General features: G+C 59.7%; 1 protein-coding gene across 3 annotated transcripts in view; it reads right to left on the bottom strand.

Annotated features, from left to right (window-relative positions):
• Abcc6 (ATP binding cassette subfamily C member 6) overlaps window positions 1-17,430 on the bottom strand; it is a 40,622-nt gene that overhangs the window by 10,780 nt on the left and 12,412 nt on the right. For 2 of the 3 annotated variants that reach the window (XM_046437390.2, XM_046437558.2), the window contains exons 9-22: window positions 17,220-17,397; window positions 15,218-15,379; window positions 12,706-12,798; window positions 12,167-12,370; window positions 11,871-12,017; window positions 11,168-11,255; window positions 9,009-9,084; window positions 8,664-8,790; window positions 8,297-8,536; window positions 6,730-6,897; window positions 3,924-4,098; window positions 2,624-2,699; window positions 1,084-1,204; window positions 125-332 (exon numbers count right to left, since the gene is read on the bottom strand). In XM_046437390.2, coding sequence (XP_046293346.1) covers window positions 125-332; window positions 1,084-1,204; window positions 2,624-2,699; window positions 3,924-4,098; window positions 6,730-6,897; window positions 8,297-8,536; window positions 8,664-8,790; window positions 9,009-9,084; window positions 11,168-11,255; window positions 11,871-12,017; window positions 12,167-12,370; window positions 12,706-12,798; window positions 15,218-15,379; window positions 17,220-17,397 — 2,063 coding nt within the window. The remainder of the gene's footprint in view (window positions 1-124; window positions 333-1,083; window positions 1,205-2,623; window positions 2,700-3,923; window positions 4,099-6,729; window positions 6,898-8,296; window positions 8,537-8,663; window positions 8,791-9,008; window positions 9,085-11,167; window positions 11,256-11,870; window positions 12,018-12,166; window positions 12,371-12,705; window positions 12,799-15,217; window positions 15,380-17,219; window positions 17,398-17,430) is intronic. The other variant, XM_046437473.2, reaches the window with a different exon arrangement.

Genomic DNA, 17,430 nt, shown 5'->3' with positions numbered 1-17,430 from the left:
GACTCCAGCCCCGTCTTAGGGACACAGGTCTTTCTTGGTCCTGGGACATGCTACACGGGGGGGACAGGGAGCCCCACGTCGCAGAGCAGGAGGGGGAGGAATGGGGGACGCGGGCGAGGGGTACCTTGGAGGCAGCCGAGAAGCGCGAAGACCCCGCCCCGCAGGGCCGTGTGCTCCTGCCGCCCGGCCTTGATGGGGTCGTCCGCCCACAGGCTCAGCCAGTAGCCCTGGCAGAAGGAGGCCGTCTGCTGGCACAGGAAGAGGAAGAGCGCGTAGGCGCAGAGCGGGGTGCCCACGGCCCGCAGGTAGGTCAGGTACATGGCGGCCTTCACCTGCAGCACACGAGGCCGAGGGGGGTCAGGCAGGCGGAGGACGGCAGACCTCAGTGCTCCCCAGGAGGCCGCCCTCCTGCAGGCCTGGGGACCCCCTTCTGCTGTGGACCCCAGGGGCCCTCGGGAAGCTCAGAGGTGACTGGCTGGGTGACTTCTGGTTGGGAGGATTTCCTTGAACACCTCCTTGGGGACAGGCACGTCTCTCTGCTCACTCCAGATGAGGACACTGAGGACAGAGCGTGTCCCTCCTCCATGGCAGAGACCCTGCCCCGGGTGGATAAGCAAATGGACGAAGAAGGAGTGAATGGGCGGGTGGGCAGATGGATGGATGGAGGGACAGGTGGACAGACAGACGTATGGCTGGGTGTTCAGAGGGCAGGATGGGGTGACAGAGGGTGGGGGACGAATGGAGTGGGCACAGGGTGCATGTGGGTAGATGATGAGGTGGACAGGCAGAGAGGCCCGGAAGGGAGGAACAGCCAGAGCTTTGGATCTGGGCTGCCCTAGATTTCAGTCCCGGCGTGGCCAGATGGACAAGCCCTTCACTCTCTCAGACCTCAGTTTCTCCGTCTCTGAAGTGGACCTGTCACTTCTCAGGGCGCCTGAGAGGACGGAGAGTCACGAGGGTCTGGAATCTCACTTGGACTTAGCAGGTGCTCGATAAAGGTCAGTGTCCTCCCCGCCCCCCATCCCCCGCCCTGTGCTCATCTGCGGGGACCCCGGCCTGGGAGAGGCAGCCACTGGTGGTTACCCGGCCATGCGGCATGCTGTCCTCAGCTGCCGGCCACCCTGCCCTCTCCGGGTCGTCTCGGAGAACTGCCATCTGGCCTTCGGAAGTGGTGGCGTCCCCTCCAGGGGTCGACCTGACGGACCTGTCATTTAGCAGGAAGGAGGACGTGTCAGCCACTGTCCCGTGGTGGGGCTGCCCAGCCCAGCACGTGGGTCGCCACCGAGCCCTGGGGCTGGCTCCCAGCTGCCCCCTTCACCCACTGTGGGCCATGCTAAATGCCATCTAGGTCCCCAAGTCACCAAGCCCACCCTCCAGAGTGGACCTTGTTTTCATTTTTGCCTACGATTTGCTGCAATTGTTTTGCTTCTTCTGTTTACTCTAAGACTTGTCGGTCCAGCCTGGCAGAAGGCCGCACTGCACAATTCAGATGATAGAGAATTTTTTTCTTTTATTTTCTCTCTCTTTCCTTCTTTGTCTCTTTCTTTCTTTCTTGATAGGACCCAGGGATGCTCAACCACTGAGCTGCACCCTCAGCCCCTTTTATTTTGGGACAGTCTCACTAAGTAGCTGAGGCTGGCCTCAAACTTGCCATCCTCCTGCCTCAGCCTCCCAATAGCAGGGATCACAGGTGTGTGCCTCTGTGCCCAGCTAAGCCTTCTTGAATGTTCATGTGAGGACAAGGGGCTGACTTAGCCACTCTGTGCCTCGGTTTCCCCAGCTACACAACGGAGATAACGTCTGTCATGTCTCATCCATGTACCCACCTGTTACCATCCATTTTGGGGAGTCATCCATTGATCCATCCATCCATCCACCATGTCTCCCCACCCACCCACCTACCTACCCACCTACCTACGGGATCTTGCTGAGGACTCTTGGGCGGGATTGCTTGTTATCTCACTCAGGGGACCTCCCAGGGTGGCTCGGTGGGTGGAGAGGGGGGCCTGTGCCCAGTCTCCTACCCCCAAGGACCAAAAACCCTCAAGGCCCCCTGCATGTCCCCCCAACAACTGACACTGAAGTCCAGGTGCCTGGCGCCCAGCGTCTTGTGCTCTGTTTGGCAAGACCACCCTCCTAAGAAGGGCACCATCAGGTCCTCTGCTCACGGCCCCGGGGTGAGTGCCACTGGGCCCTGGCTGGAGGGGCTGGGAGCAGAGCCTCCTCCTGGTGAATTCTCCTGTCTCGTCACCAGCCAGCGCCCAGCGACGCCTCCTGGCTGGCCTGAGCCTTTGCCTGTCTGTGCGACGGCTGGGGCCGGCCAGGCCGCGCGGGCCTCTGTCTTGGAAGGCGGGCTGCCCGCTCTGGCCGGCAGACTGCTCCAACGAAACCCCTGGCCCACTTTACGGTCTCATCACGTCAGCGGGCAGATTGTCCACCCTGTGAACTGGCCTTCTGGGGACTTCATCATTTTGGCCAGTGGACTGACGGAGTTCTGGGTGCATCGTCCTCCCGAGCAGCTGGGGGCTCTGTGGGCACTCCCGCCCGAGACGCTGTGGTCACCAGTGGTCCCTGCTTCACGCTCAGCCTGGTCCTCCCGGACCCAGCACCACAGTGGACTCACCCCTCTGGTCCGTGCTCAGGTCTCCTGCCTCCAGGGGAGCCACCAGGGTCACCAGCACTGGCCACAGGTTCCGTTCCTACAAGTTCAAGGGAGTTCTGTCACACAGTGGGGTCCCCCACAGGGTCCTTATGCCAGCTTTGACACTCGGTGCAATGTGACCTTGACCTCTGAGCACCTGTCCCCCTGATCTGGCTCCTGCTGCCGTGGGGGCGTGCTCTCTCTGCACCCCTCCGGGTTCACCCAGGACCCTTTCATTCCTCAATGTTCCCTGAGCACCTGCCGAGCCCTGGGGTTGGAGGAACAGCACTGAGCAGGTCAAGTGGCCTCCGGTTTCCCCAGTGCCTTTGCTCAAGCAGTTCCTTGTACCTGGAATGTCCTTTTCTGAACAACTTGAGTCCAACCTCAGGTGCCACCTCCCCGGGAAGGACCTCTCCCCCGCTCTCCAGGAGGGGCCAGTAACCAAAACAGGCTGCTGGGATTTGGGGCCTGTTTGTCACACAGCACTGACCCGGCAGAAATGGACTGATACAAATGGGCAGATTCTATCTTGAAGCTCCTGGGCGGTGACACTGTGTACCAACAGGGTTCTGAGGAGGGCGGGCCTGTGCTGAGCAGCTGTCACCAGACAGGTGCCCAGGGAGGGCACGTAGCGCTTTGTGGTTAAAAGCTTATTCCTCGGAGTCCCGTCACCTGGGCTCACGTCCCAGCCCTGCCACGGATAAGCCGTGGGAGTCACATTGGACCAGGTCCTCAACTCCTGGACTCAGCGTCCTCCTCTGAGAAACGGAGGCTTCGCCAGCTTCAGAGGGCTGACTTCAGCGAGCTGTCACCAGCTGCTGCTTGGCACTCGGGGGTGGCCTGGCAGGGCTGGCTTTGCCTGGGGACCTCACTGCTGGCCAGCGGGCTCGGGGTTCTCTGGTGGGTCCGGAGCCCAGGCACCTCAGACCTCGCTCGGCCCGTGAGGCAGCTCTGAGCATGGACCCTCGGGTCTGAACACGCCCCAGTTCTCCTCTGTGGCCTTGAGCGAATGGCATAAAGCTCTCTGCCTCCGTGTCCTCCTCTGTGAGATGGCAGCGGGGACCGCACGTGCCTGGCGGGGCCGTTGTGAGAAAGGGGTGAGGTGGCCCATGATGACGGAGGTGCCAGGTGCAGCCTCGGGCTCTGCCTGGGGCAGAGGTGACCCCCTGCAGAGCCATCTGCTTCCAGGCCTGGGCCCACACCTACCGTGCGCCAGTGGGACCCTCGGAGCCCTCCCTGGGGTGGCAGGAACCGCGACAGAGTCCCCAAAGCCCAGCTCTACCTCCTTGGGCTCCGCCTGCTCGCGGTCTGGCTGCCTCCAGGAGGGCCACCAGGGCCCCCTTCCTCCGCAGAAGCTCCTGGTAGGTGCCCATCTCCGCAATGGCCCCCTCGGCCAGCACCACGATGCAGTCGGCCTGGGGCAGCACGTGGTGCGTGTGGGTCACGAGGATCCGCGTCTGGGCAGGGAAGGGGGGGGTCACACTCCTGGGCTCGGCCAGTCTTTGGAAGTCCAAGCGGGAGGGGGGGCACCCCCAGGCTCACAGCGGGGCGCACGCCCTTCTCCTGTCCTGCCCTCTTTCTGGGAGACATCCAAGGAGAGACGCGGAGGGGCTTCCCGCCATCTGGGGACACTGGGCTCACTGGAAACTGGCCCAGGACCGGGCACAGTGGGGAGGTGCTCAGCTTACCATGGGGAGTTGCCATAGCAACCAGGTGGGGATCCCCAGGAGACCATCATGTGCTGAGAATACCCTAAGTGACGTTGCTCAGCAGGGAGGTCCACGGTGGAGCCTTGGCTTCCCCAAGGCTGATGGCTGGCTGGCCAGGAGCGGTGACGGCCCACCGCTGCCCAGTGTCACCAGAAAGGGCTGGATCACACATCACAAGCCAGGCAGCAGTGCCCCGACCAGAATTCAAAGTGCGGCTCTCTACGGGATGCCTGTCACTTCTGCGCCATCGCGACGCCGCGAGATCTCGAGTAGTTTAACCAGAGATGCCCACACTGAGGGCCGCTGGGCTCAGCAGCTCACAGATCCTTCTCCAAACCGAGCGTGTCTCAAGCCCCAAAGCAAGTCCCAACGACACCCCCAACTTTAAATACGCTCAGGTATCTGATCAGTTCGTCACGGAAGGGAACCGCGAGTCAACTGCAAAAGATTGAACAACGACGCACTTTTGAAGGACCAGTGGGCCATGGGCGAAATCAGAGGGGAGTTAAAAAATTCCTAGGATCAAACGGAAACGCGACATCTCAGAACCTGAGGGACACAGAGAGGGCAGGTGTCAGGGGAAGGTCACACTTCTGAGCGCCTGCTCTAAAAAATCAGAGACCTCCAATAAACAACCCAGTGGCGGGGTTCAAGGTCTTCGAAAACCAAGAACAGACCCAGCGTAAAACCAGTAAAAATGACAAGGGTCAGAGCCGGAACTGACCACACAGAGGCTTAAAAGTGCAATACAGGGGCGGGGGCTGGGCTCAGGGGCAGCGCGCTTGCTTCGAAGGAGGGAGGCACTGGGCTCGATGCTCAGCACCACGGAAAAATGAATAAAGAAAATAAAGATATTGTGTCCAGGTATAACTAAAAAAAATATATTTGAAAAAGAGAGCAATACAAATGATCAACGGAACAATGACTTGGTTCTTTGAAGAGATAAGGAAGGTTGATAAACCCTTAACCAAACTGACAGAGAGAGAATCAGAGATGTCAAGGGAGTATCACAAGATATCACCAAACCCAAAGGATCACCAGGTTGTAGTTTGAGAACTTACATTTCCGATAGATTGGGAAATCTGCACAAAAACTTGATGAATTTCTAGACACACAACCTACTAAGACTGAATCAAGAGAATATTTTAAAAACCCTAAAGAGATCAATAACAATAAGATTAAAGTCTCCAACAAGGAAAAGCCCAGCCACAGACGGACTCACTGTTGAGTTTTACTAGATCTTTAAAGAATTGACAGCTAAGCTCCTCAAACTATTCCATGAAATAGGAAAGGAGGAGGGCACTTCCAAACACTAGATAAGGACACAGCAAAAAAAGAAAATCCTAGACCATCATCCTTGATGAACCTAGATGCAAAATTCTTAAATAAAAACCTGTAACCAAATCCAACAGCACATTGGAAAGATCAGATGCCATGATCAAATTTGGTTCCATCCCAGGAATTCAAGGATGGCCCAACCTCTGGAATCAATAAGCATGATAGAGTACTTTTAAAAAAAGCATACGATGATCTCAATAGGTGCAGGAAAAGGCCCTAAACAAAATTCAACATCCCTTTATGAATAAAAGCCCTGAAAATCCAGGTGCAGTGGTGCACCCCGTGATCTCAGTGACTCCGGAGGCAGGAGGTTCACAAGTTGGAGGCCAGCCTTGGCAAGTTAGGAAAGCCACTATGGAGACAGTATGGACATTCCTCCAAAGCACTAAAACTAGAACTACCATGTGATTCAGCTTTATTTCCTCAGCACAGACCCAAAGGAATTAAAGTCAGCAGAATAAAGTGAGACACAGTAGCCAAGTGATGAAATAGCCTAGGGGCCCATCAACAGATGAACGGATAAAGAAAATGTGGTTTGTACACACAGTGGAGTGATATTCAAGTCATAAAGAAGAATGAAATCCTGTCATTTGCAGGAAAATGAATGGAACTAGAGATCGCCGTGTTCAGTGAAAAATAAGCCAGACAGGAAGACAAGTATTAAGTGGATTCTGGGGGTGTGGGAGAGATGAAAGTAGGAAGGAGACCATCAGAGGAGAAGAAGGGGACCAGGAGGAGGAGGAGGAGGGATGGTAATGGGGGATGGATATGTTTAAAGTATGCTGTTTGCACCTACAAATATCTTGCAATGAAGCCCGTTATTCTGTATAATTAAAATGCACTAATAAAAGAGTGCTGTCATAAACCACTGAGATTGGGGGGGGGATTCTTTGTTACGTAGCACTGTCACAACAAAAGCTGACCAATACGAAGAGGAAAATTAGACCCAAGGAGCGGGTGGTAGACAGATCTGGGTTAGGACTGAATTCTAAGGGCTTCTGCTCTTGCCCTGTTGATTCTGACATGTGTTCCCAAACTCACTGTCCCCTGGAGAAGCCCGCCAGGCCCGATGACCTGGGTGAAGACGTGCTGGCCGACATGGGCATCCAGGGCTGCCAGGGGGTCGTCCAGCAGGTACACGGCAGCCTTTCTGTACACGGCCCGGGCCAGGCTCAGCCGCTGCTTCTGGCCCCCGGAGACATTCATGCCCTGTGGCCAGAGAGGAACAGGGACCCAAGTCTGCACCTGCTGGGCAGTGCTGGGACGCGTGGACGGTGCGGGTTGGCCAGGGTAGGGCGCAACCCCCGGGTCCTCAGGGTGGCCTTCCCCAGCCTACTGCTGGATCCGTCTACACTCGATGCTTGTCTCTGCCTGGCTCCCGGCTCCACTCAGCCGGCTTCCTCCACGACACCACCTTTGTGGTCCCTCCCCTGATGTCCCTGATGCTCCATCCAGCAACGGCTTCCGGTTCTTATTTCTTTCCATTCAGCCAACATCTACCACGCGGCTGCTCTATGGCCAGCTATGGTCTAGGGCCTGAGGACTCAGCCAGGGACAAGGCCCTGCTCTCCTGCCTTTCATTGTAACAAGGGTGGGGTGAGGGACAGAGAGAATCCAAAGCCCAGACAAGGGACCTGCATGGCGTGTGGGGAGCGTGGAATGAGAGCTGGGACGCGCACACCACTGTTCAGCAGAGGGGTGAGCCCCCCGTGGCCCCAGGGGAAGAGCTTCCCCGCAAAGGGAGGCAGGTGCAAAGGCCCTGAGGTGGGAGCGTGCCTTGGGTGTTCAGGAAACATCGCAGAGACCCCGCGACTGGACAGAAGCAGGAAAGGGGGTGGGTATGAGGGGAGATGGGCAGAGAGACAGGTGGGGACAGATGGCAAGAGGCCTTGTCAGGGACGGTTGGGACTTGGGCTTTGCCTTAAGGGAAACGGGGGGCCAGGTGGGTTCTGTGCGGAGCCAGGAGTGGTCTAGCTGCTGTGGCGGGCCTGGTCAAAGGGGCCATCGGGGGGCTCCTGCAGCAACGCAGGGAAGGGCTGGTGGTGGACGGAGCCACAGCGCATGGGTCTGGGTGCGGGGTACAGGAGGAGGAGGCTCTAGGCCACCAGACATTCGGCCCAGGGTGTGACACAGCTGGACAGACGTGCCCCCTCCTGTTTGAAGCACTTCCGGGTCTCCCTTCCAGGGGCCTCCCTCTGGCCACTCTCGGGCCTGGCCCTCCTCTCCTTGGCCTCCCTGGGCAGCTCCCCTCCGCCCCTGGACTTGGAGTGTCCCGTATTGTTTTGGAGCACTCTGGTCGTACATGACGGGGATCCGCCGTCCACAGTCCCCCGCTCGCCCTGGCCCTGGAATTTGACTTCCGAGGGGTCCCTGACCCGGTGTCTGATCTAGTTGTCCAAAAGCCCCGGCCACTAACCCACTGACCCCCGCCATGGCCTCGGCCTCTCCCTGGCCTGTTTCCAGTCACGGATTCGTTAATGACCGCGAGCACCCACTGCACCCTTGACCGCCCGCTTCCTGTGCCCTCTGCCCCTCAGCACTTTGCCCACAGGCCAGGGCGGCCGAGGTCCCTCCCCCGATGTCCCTGTGCCAAGAAGGCGGGCCCCACCTGCTCTCCGATGCGGGTGTGGACGCCCGCCGGGAAGCTGTCCACGTCCGGCCGCAGGGCGCAGGCCTCCAGCACCGTGTCCAGCCAGGGCAGGTCCAGCGGCTGCCTGAAGCACACGTTCTCCACCACGGAGCTGTTCTGGACCCAGGCCTCCTGGGGCACGTACGCCACAGGGCCCTGCGACACAGCCAGTTTGGGTGACCGAGGTGGGAGCCCTTCCGGGAGGGGGGGGAGCCGGCCCTGAGGGGGAGGGGGGACGCAGAGCCGATGCCAATCAGCTCGGCTGGGAGCGGGGGCGCGGGAGGACGTGGGCACGGGGGGGGGGGGGGGCTCAGGATGGGCGTCTTAGCAGCCGGGGCGGCCTCACCTTGATGCTCACGGACCCCTCCACCGTTGACAGCTCCCCGAGGAGGGCGGACAGCAGGGAGGACTTCCCTGACCCCACGGGACCCACGACAGCCAGGAGACACCCCTGGGGCACGGTGAGGCTGATCCTGGCCACGAGGAGGGACAGCATGCAGTTCTCCGGGTCTGTGCAGGATGAGTGGCCCCCGACACCGCGCCTCTCCCGCCAGCCCGCCCGCCCGCCACTCCCTGCGGCGCCCTCCGGCCCCAGGCTGGACGCCACACGCCTCCCAGGCAGGACTCACAGCTGCCCCTGCACCCTCTCCCCCTAAGTGTGAAGGCTCCCCCCGGGCGGGGCCATCCGTACCTGTGCAGACAGGGAGGCCCTTCCCGGGACCAGGCGAAGGTGCCGTTGTGGATGGCCACGCAGTCCTTCCCGGCAGCTGCAGGGCACAAAGCCAGTTATTGCAGAGTCACTCTGCCCCGAGGCCACCAGCCATTGCCCAGGAGACAGCAGGAAACCCCCAGAGAGCCAGCCCCTGCCACTCACCAGCTTACGGTGACCCCACAGGAAGCCACCCGGCCTGCCCTCTATTTGTATGAGTGGAGAGTTACTGAAACGCGCCACGCCCACTCCTTCCTGCTAAGGTGGCAGTGACCACGTGGCCCAGGAGCCCGAATTAGGTACAATCAAGTCCTTTGCAGAAAAAGAAGAGTTTTACATGATTCATCACCTGACCCCAGGGCTGTGGCACGGGAGGGAGGCAGTGTCGATTTTACGACTGGAGCCCTGGGGACCTGAGTTCTTCAGTCCCTTAGAGACTCATGGGCACCCGTAAACTTGACCGTCTCCAGGGAGGATGCCCGATCCAACGGAGAACCCCCACTTAAATGTGAACTCCCAATAGTGTTTTTTTTTTTCCCTTAGCATACATATGCCCCAAATATTGCATGGGACATGATCATAATGAAAGGTTTATTAGAGAATAAATTGCAGATTCAGAGTGAACTGGGCATCCCGGGTGTGGGCCTGGGAGTCTGGGATCCCGCTCGTCATCTGAGGGGTGGGGCTTCCCTCCTCCTTCCCCTTCCGTAAGACTTGGCGAGGGTCATCCGGAGGCTCAGGGGAGCTCGGGTCTACACCGGGCACTTTGAATGGTGCTTGCACACGGAAGTGCCCGTCCAGTCTAGCTGTGGGTGTTTGTATTCGTCTCACTCTGGCATAGCTTTGAGAGAGGGCGGCTCTGGCCCCAAGCAGGTGACCAGCTGGGTCAAACTCATGACTAGAGTAACACCCAGGGGTCTGTGGTTGGTGGCCCTTCAGTGGGGGTGACATCACAGTCATGAGAGACCCCAGCCTTTCGACGGAGCAGTCCTAATGCCCAGGGGCTGCCATCTCCTGCAGCCCCCGGGACGATGTGGGCAGAGGGCATCCGAGTCCAGGAGGGGAGGAGGTGCTGCCCAGGGTCACACAGCTGGGGCGGACAGCCCAGGACTTGAACCCAGGACTTGGGTCTGAACTGCTGAGTCACACCCACAGGGTCGAGCAAAGCTGTGTGCAGCCCAAGGTGTGTCAGGGCCCTGGGTGTTGCTGTTTCTGGGTTTTTTTGCAACAATCACTAATGACTAAGTGCTCTGGGCTCAGGCTGGGTGCCAGGCCCTGGGCTATGGGCCGAACCTGAGCCCGTGGACCCTCACCCCGACCCCAGGGAGCAGGTTCCTGCAGATGGGGGCACCGAGGCCCCAAGAGGTTGACAGCTAGTCAGGGCCACCTGGCTGGTCAGTGCTGCAGCCAGGATTTGGACCTGGCCGTCCACTGCCATGGGCTTAGCATCCAAATGAGCAGGTTGACCAGATGCCCGAGCCACAACATAACCTGGTGACAGGTCCCACCTCACCCCAGCAGGAGTTGACGTCACTATGACCTACAAGAGGTGGTGAGAATGCCCAGGGCAGAACAGAGAAGCTAACTAGTAATAGTAACTAGGTAACTAGTGCTTGGTGAGTCTCATACTATGATGGTGCCTGTAACTCATTTTCTAGCTGGGCAAACATGTCACTGTGTCACAGGGTGCCGTGGCACATGCTGGTAGTCCCAGCCGCTCGGGAGGCTGAGGCAGGAGGATCTCAGGTTCAAAGCCAGCCTCAGCAAAAGTGAGGCCCTAAGCAACTCAGTGAGACCCTGTCTCTAAATAAAACACAAAACAGGGCTGGGGAGGTGGCTCAGTGGTCGAGTGCCCCTGAGTTCAATCCCTGGTACCCCCGCCCCCCAACAAATGTCGCTGTTTCTCTTCCTGGACTGTGAATGAGGACAAGGACCTGGGCCCAGTGTTCAGTGCTGTGCACCTGGAACAGCACCCCACGGGGGCTCCAGCAGGACAGTCCCCCGTGATGCCTGATTTCCACATGTGAGAGGTCTGTCCCTGCCACCCCCTGCCGCAGCCCGGCCATCTCCCCAGGTGGGGGCGCTCTTCCTGTCCATGTCCCCCCATCCCCCCGCGCCCTCCTGCTGAGCTTGGCCCTCACCCAGGCTGGCGGCCTTCACGTCCTCCGCACTGGGGTCAACTTCCTCCAAGCTCAGGAAGGCAGCCAGACGGTTGAAGGACACCCAGGCCTGTGGAAACCAGGGCCCCGGGTCACCCAGCCAGAAGAGCAGGAGCCCAGCTTCTGGGGCAGGTGCCCAGGACGGTGTCCTGTCTACCGAGCCCCGCGGGTTTGCAAGGCGTTAGAACGAAGCCTCTGCGCACATGTGGAGGTGGGGACCGTGATGGCAGTGGGGACCTCTCCCACCTCCTGGCTCCTAAGTAGCAAAACTGCAACAATCAAGCGCTGGAACAGGTGGTGGCTTTTCCCACAGCCTCAAGGCAAGATGAAAGATCATGTCGGACTCTGTCCACCGGGGGGTACCCTCTCAGCTCCCAACCACAAACCCACCTCTGGGGACCGGGAGGCAGCCCTGGAAATGCAGCAGCTCTGACGGGCAAGTGCCCAGGGATGCTCAGGACAGAGCGGGCAGCGAGTAAAGCTCTGGATGAAAGGGGACCGGGCAGGGACTCCTGCACCAGGGCTTGCTGCGCCCTGGGAGGACCTGTGCTGCGGTCCCCGTCACCCTCTGGACGCTTTCCGATGGCTCCCTGCTACCCTCTGCTCCATGTCACGCCTCCTCTCCCTCCCTCTCCTCCTCTGCCTGCAGGGGTGGCTGGCACGGGGCCCTCCCCGCTGGCCCCACCTGGACAAGTAAATGGACGGAGAAGGGCAGGAAGGCCTGGGCTTTGTTGAGGATGCCCAGTACGGTCAGGGTCACGAAGGCCTTCTCCGCGTCCATGGCGTTCTCCTCGGCCACCAGAGTGTGCACCGCAAACACCACCAGGGCAACCTGGAGGGGCACCCGGCGCTGACCGTGAGACGACGGCCGAGCGTGGCCGGGAAGATGCCCCGCTGCGCGGCCTCCAGGGTCAGCGTGGGGTCCCCACCCGGGCACGCCCTCCCCCAGCCCAGGCTCTGCAGGGGAACCGGCGGCGTCACCAGAAACGTGGACACTTGGAAGGACACCAGGGACACGGAGAAGAGAAGGGTGGACGTCCTCAGGGCGCCCAGCTCCTGGCCCCGGATGCGCAGGATCCTCTCCAGGAAGGCCTCCTCCCAGCCGTGGGCCTTGATGGTCCCCATGGTCCTGAGGACGGAGCTGGTGAGCCGCGCCCGGGAGTCCTTCTGGCGCATCTGCTCCTCCTGTGACCCGCGGGAAGCAGAGAAGGGCGAGAAGATCAGTGGCCACCTTAGAAGGCAGAATCCCAGGGGACAGCAAAGGTCAGAGGGCGAGGGACTCAGCAAGGGACCGGGTGGCTGCCACTGTCCAGGTCGGAGACTGGGGGCTGGAGAGCCCACCGTGGAAGGGGTCATGCTCTGGATGGGTGCCCAGGTCCGAGTCGGGGCACAGTCGTGCCAGGGCAAGGGCAAGCCAGGCCTGCAGGACCCCCCCCCCAGTCTCTGGTGCCAGCGGGGGCCCAGGACCCGTGAGCACCCCCCACTTCCTGATTGGCACGTCCCTGCTCCCAGAGCCAAACCTGGTAGTGGCCCTTCTTCTTAGTGATGAAGAAATTCAGAGGGAGGAGGCCCAGGAAGACAGCGATGGCCGTGAGGGCTGAGGGTCCTACAAGCTGGGGACAGAGCAGGTGGGGGGCACGAGACCCCCGGGGATGTGGTCAGACGTGGGTCCTCACACAGGCAGATGTCAGGGTGGGGGGCTCACGGGGATCCACGGAGGAGATGCCTGAGGAACATGGGGTCCTTCTGCCAGGGTGGGAGCTGTCCACTTGGGGTGGGCAGGGTTAGATTCCAGGTGAGTCACCCATGTCACCGGGGGGCGGGCACTGGGCACTGGGTGGACAGTTCCCTTCATTTATAAGGCATTGGCGCCACCCAGTGGCTCAGTGGAGAAGTGTCTAGAAGGCACACGCCCGCACCCAGCTGGAAAGACCCTAAGGAAACAACTGGTATCACCTAACTGTGGCACCCCGAGCCCAGCCCTCCTTAACCTGCACCGCGTGGTGACCCTCTGATGATTGGGACGGTCTTCTAAGGGCTGGGTGATGCACTCCTCAGGGAGGGCACCTGCAGGGCTCTCAGTCCCTGGTTTTTATCACGGTCACCGTCTCCTTGTTCGACCTCCTTGAATTTCTCCACATTTCCTCCCTCCCTCCCTCCCCCTCTTTATTCTGAATAGAAACATCCAGTGTTTCTATCCTGCACGTCAGGTACTGCCTGAAAGCCTCTGTGTCCTTGCTGAGCACCTGCTGTATGCAAGGCCTTGAAATACAGAGAAAGGTCCTTCCCCGTGGGCACTGCCAAAATAATGATGTGCACGGGCACCAGAGGGCATGCAGGAGGATCTGCCCCTCGTGCTCGATCAGCATGCCACCCACGGACCCACCCAGGGCCTGTCGTCACTGGCACAGGGGATTTTGTGTCTCCCAGGAGCTCTGCAAGAAGTTCTAAATGGCATTTACAGTTTAAATCGTTGTGAAACTTGAAGACTGTTTCATGACATGTGACAATGATGTGGAGTTCAAGTCGCAGTGTCCATAAAGAGAGTTCTGTGTGGTGCGGGGGATTGAACCCAGGGGTGCTCTGCCTCTGAGCCTCATCCCCAGCCCTTTTGAACATTTTATTTTGAGTCAGGGTCTCACTGAGTTGCTTGGGGCCTCGCTAAGTTGCTGAGGCTGGCTTTGAACCCGTGATCCTCCTGCCTCAGCCTCCTAAGTTGTTGGGGGTACAGGCGTGGGCTGCCGTGCCCAGCCATCACACCCAGGGGTTCAGCATCGTCCGAGGTTGCTTTTGCATCCTGAAGACAGAACTGAAGAGTCGAGAGAGTGACCTGCGGCCCCCTAAGCATAAAATGGCCACTGTCCGGTCCTTTATAGATAAGCTTGTGAGCCCCACATCCACCCTGGAGCAGGACAGCTAAGCGCTAGATGGTCCCAGGAGCTCTTTAGTTATCAGGGACACTAGCAAAACCCACAGAGCCGCTGTGGGCCTCTGTCCTGTTCTTCACGGGCACGGGTTGGACACCCGAATCTGAAATCAAAATGCTCCAAGATCCAGCACTCTCAGGAGGCTGCAATGGGAGCGTCCACACTGACCTCGAGGGTCACAGTCAAAACACAGGCAGACTGAAAATATTGTATGGGACACCGTCAGGCCACGTGGGTGAGGCGCATTTGAAACATAAGCGGGTTTGCTGTTTAGACCTGGGCCCTCCCCACGAGATCTCAGGAGGCGTCACGCAGATATTCCAACATCGCAAAGTCCTGCCACCCTCACCGCCTCGGGCCAGGCATTCCACACGAAGGCTGCTCACCCTGCAGAGCCAGTGAACCCCAGCGGCTCTAGGACAGGGCGCTATTCCTGATTGCCATCTCTTTTTAGATGGGGAAAGGGGCCCATGACTAGGGTAAAGGTTTCCAGTCAGTAAGTGGTCAGGGCAGGACTTGAACCCAGGAGCTACTGAGAGAGTTTGATTTTAATCAAAAGAACAACTGAGCTTGGTGGCGCACGCCTGTCATCCCAGTGGCTCAGGAGGCTGAGGCAGGAGGATCTCGAAAGCCAGCCTCAGCAAAAGCGAGGCCCTGAGCAACTCAGCGAGACCCTGTCTCTAAATAAAATACAGATAGGGCTGGGGATGGGGCTCAGTGGCCCTGAGTTCCACCCCTGGTACCAAAATAAAATAAAAAAGAGTCCTCTCTCTTTTCTCTCTCTGTCTCATTACTTTTTCTCTTTTTTTTCTTTCTTTCTTTTTTTTTGGGGGGGGGGTCCGTTGGTTGCTCAGGTAACAATCCCTTTCCCTGTAAAAGGGTCTTTTGCTATCGTTTTGCTGTGTGCCGGGGTCTGGACCCCCCAGCAGTACTGATACCTTGTGCCCCATCTGCCTCCTGGTGACCCCAAGACCCTCCCTGAGAAGCCTCAATGCCATGGGCAGAGACTCCACCTTGCAAGAGGGGAGACCGAGTCCCAGAGGGGCCGAGCCAGCGCGTCCCTAGGGCTTCTCCCTCTCCCAAGCCCCGCCCCTCCGCCCCGCACCTGCCACAGGTAGGCGAAGCAGAGGCAGATCCAGAGTAGCGGCAGCCAGGAGCTGTTGAGGTAGAGGACGCTCTCCGTGAGCCGCGGCACGTCCACAGACAGCAGGTTGACCACGTCCCCCACCGCGCTGGCCTTTCTGGCGCTGCTGGACAGGGCCAGGACCTGGGCCGGAGGGACAGAGGGGCTGAGGAGGGGAGGAGCCTGTGAAGTCCCCTGTGCCCACCTCCCGGGGCTGTCCTGGGCATCCAGGCGGAGTCCCTAGAGCTCTGGCGCAGCAAAAATCCACAGCCCCGATAAATACACCAGCTTCCGCAAGGTCACGGAGGTCATGTGCCAAGTGCCAACCCGGCCCCGGGCTCAGCCGTGCCCCACGCAATCCCAAACGCCCAGACAGAGCCCTCTCCGGCTTTGAATCCCCAGGGAAAATATCCCCAGTAAAACTGGGACCCTCGAGATGCGTCCTGACTGCAGAACTGCTAAAGGGTGAAAAGAGACAGCCATCCCGGGTCAGGGAGCCGCACACTTATTACCCCACTGGGCAGCCAAGGGGACCGAGGCCCAGAGGGGTTGAACAACTTGCTCAAAGTTGGGGGGGGGGCTGGTAAATGCTGAGCTGGGATTGGAAACCAGGACCAGCCAGGCGTGATGTGGGCCAGGCGTGATGTGGAACCACGCCCCCACGATTCCACGGCCTCGGACCCCGATCCTGTTTCCCCCGACCCGGGGGTCACAGTGGACCCCTTCTGGCCTGTTGGATGTCGGACTCTACCTGCGATCCTCTCTCTGCTGGTGTGTGAGGGTGAGAGTGAGCTGGGCCGGGGGTGCAGCTCTACAAGGGGACAGCCACCTGTGCCCCTCCCTGAGCAGCCGACCGGCACCAGGGACTGGAGTTCCAAAGGGAAGGACACCCAAGCCTTTCACAATGTGTTCAAGGGCAGCGAGGGGCAGCCCGAGGGGCAGCGGAAGTCCGGCTCATTCATCCGGGGATCAAAGGGCTTCCTCTTTAGCTCAGGAAACAGGTGAACTCGGGAGACTTGAGAGGCCACACCCAACTCCAATGCTGAGTGGACAGGAGCCTGCACAGAGCAGGCTGGCCGGGCAGCATGCCAGGGCCATCCAGGACGGTGCCTTGTCCCCTCTCCTGCGGGTGGCAGCTCAGGGACTGGGAACACCCTCATTCAGTTGCTGCAGACCCCCCGGAGCCAGGATCCGTGGCAGCTTGGTGGGCCTGGCCCCCAGGGTCCCCTGAGGGAGCACAGTCACTGCCCAGATCTGGCTGCCCAGGGGGTGGTCACAGTCGTCACAGAACCTCCAGGCCATGGCACTGGACAGTGGCCCAGAAGTCACTCCACCCTGAGCAGTGCTGCCTGGTGACAGGGGACAGTCCACCACAGCCAGAGGCTGTCATGAGCGGGAGTGGACACTCCCAGAGGAAGAGGAGGTGGATACAGTGACAGTCACCACCCTGCTCAGGAAACTCAGGATAGAGGGACGTCCAAGGTCAGGGCTGTGCGTGTGTGTGCGTGATGTGTGTGCGTGCAAACTTGGGGATCCTCCTGCCTCAGCCTCCAAAGTCACTGGGATCACAGGCATGGGTCCCTGGGCCTGGCTTAATGGCAGAGGGCTCATGAGTGTCTACACCAGGTTTGGAAACCAGGACCACTAAGGCACGACCGAGCTTCGGCAGGACATTGAGCCGACCCGGCAGTAGGAATCCCAAGCGCCAAAGCCCCAAGGTGGGAGCACACCGGGCAGGTTTGAGCAGCATGGCAGGAGGAGGGGGAGCGTGGGAGGGGGGGGAGCTGTGTGACGGGATGAGCTTGGAGGGGTCTCAGGGTCAGATCACACGGGGCCTGACCAGAAGAACCAAGGAGATGAGAGTGCAGGGAGTGAAGACTCAGTGAGTGAAGACTCTGTTCTCAGCCCTGAGGGTATCATCGAGAGCCCAGGGACACCGTCCCCTCCAGCCTGGACGGGAGGGCGTGAGTGCCCCGGGGCTCACCTTCCGGTACACCAGGCCGGTGATGGCGGTGCGCAGCCTCATCTGCAGCACCTTCACCCTGTACATGAAGTGCTGCTCGAACAGCGTCTGCAGGCAGGCTGCGAGGAACATCAGGGTGGCCAGGAGCGGCCCCTTCCAGGCGGGGGCCTCGGGGCTGTCCATGAACTCCAGGAACAGGCTGGGGGAGGGGGAGGGCAGCGGATGAGGCCAG

This window comes from Marmota monax, unplaced genomic scaffold (genome assembly GCF_021218885.2).
Source record: "Marmota monax isolate L192 unplaced genomic scaffold, Marmota_monax_Labrador192_F-V1.1 WCK01_AAM20220418_F8-fsc00035, whole genome shotgun sequence".
Taxonomy (NCBI): Eukaryota; Metazoa; Chordata; class Mammalia; order Rodentia; family Sciuridae; genus Marmota; species Marmota monax.
Note: the sequence above shows the minus strand (reverse complement) of the source record. Positions and strands in the feature narration are given on the sequence as shown.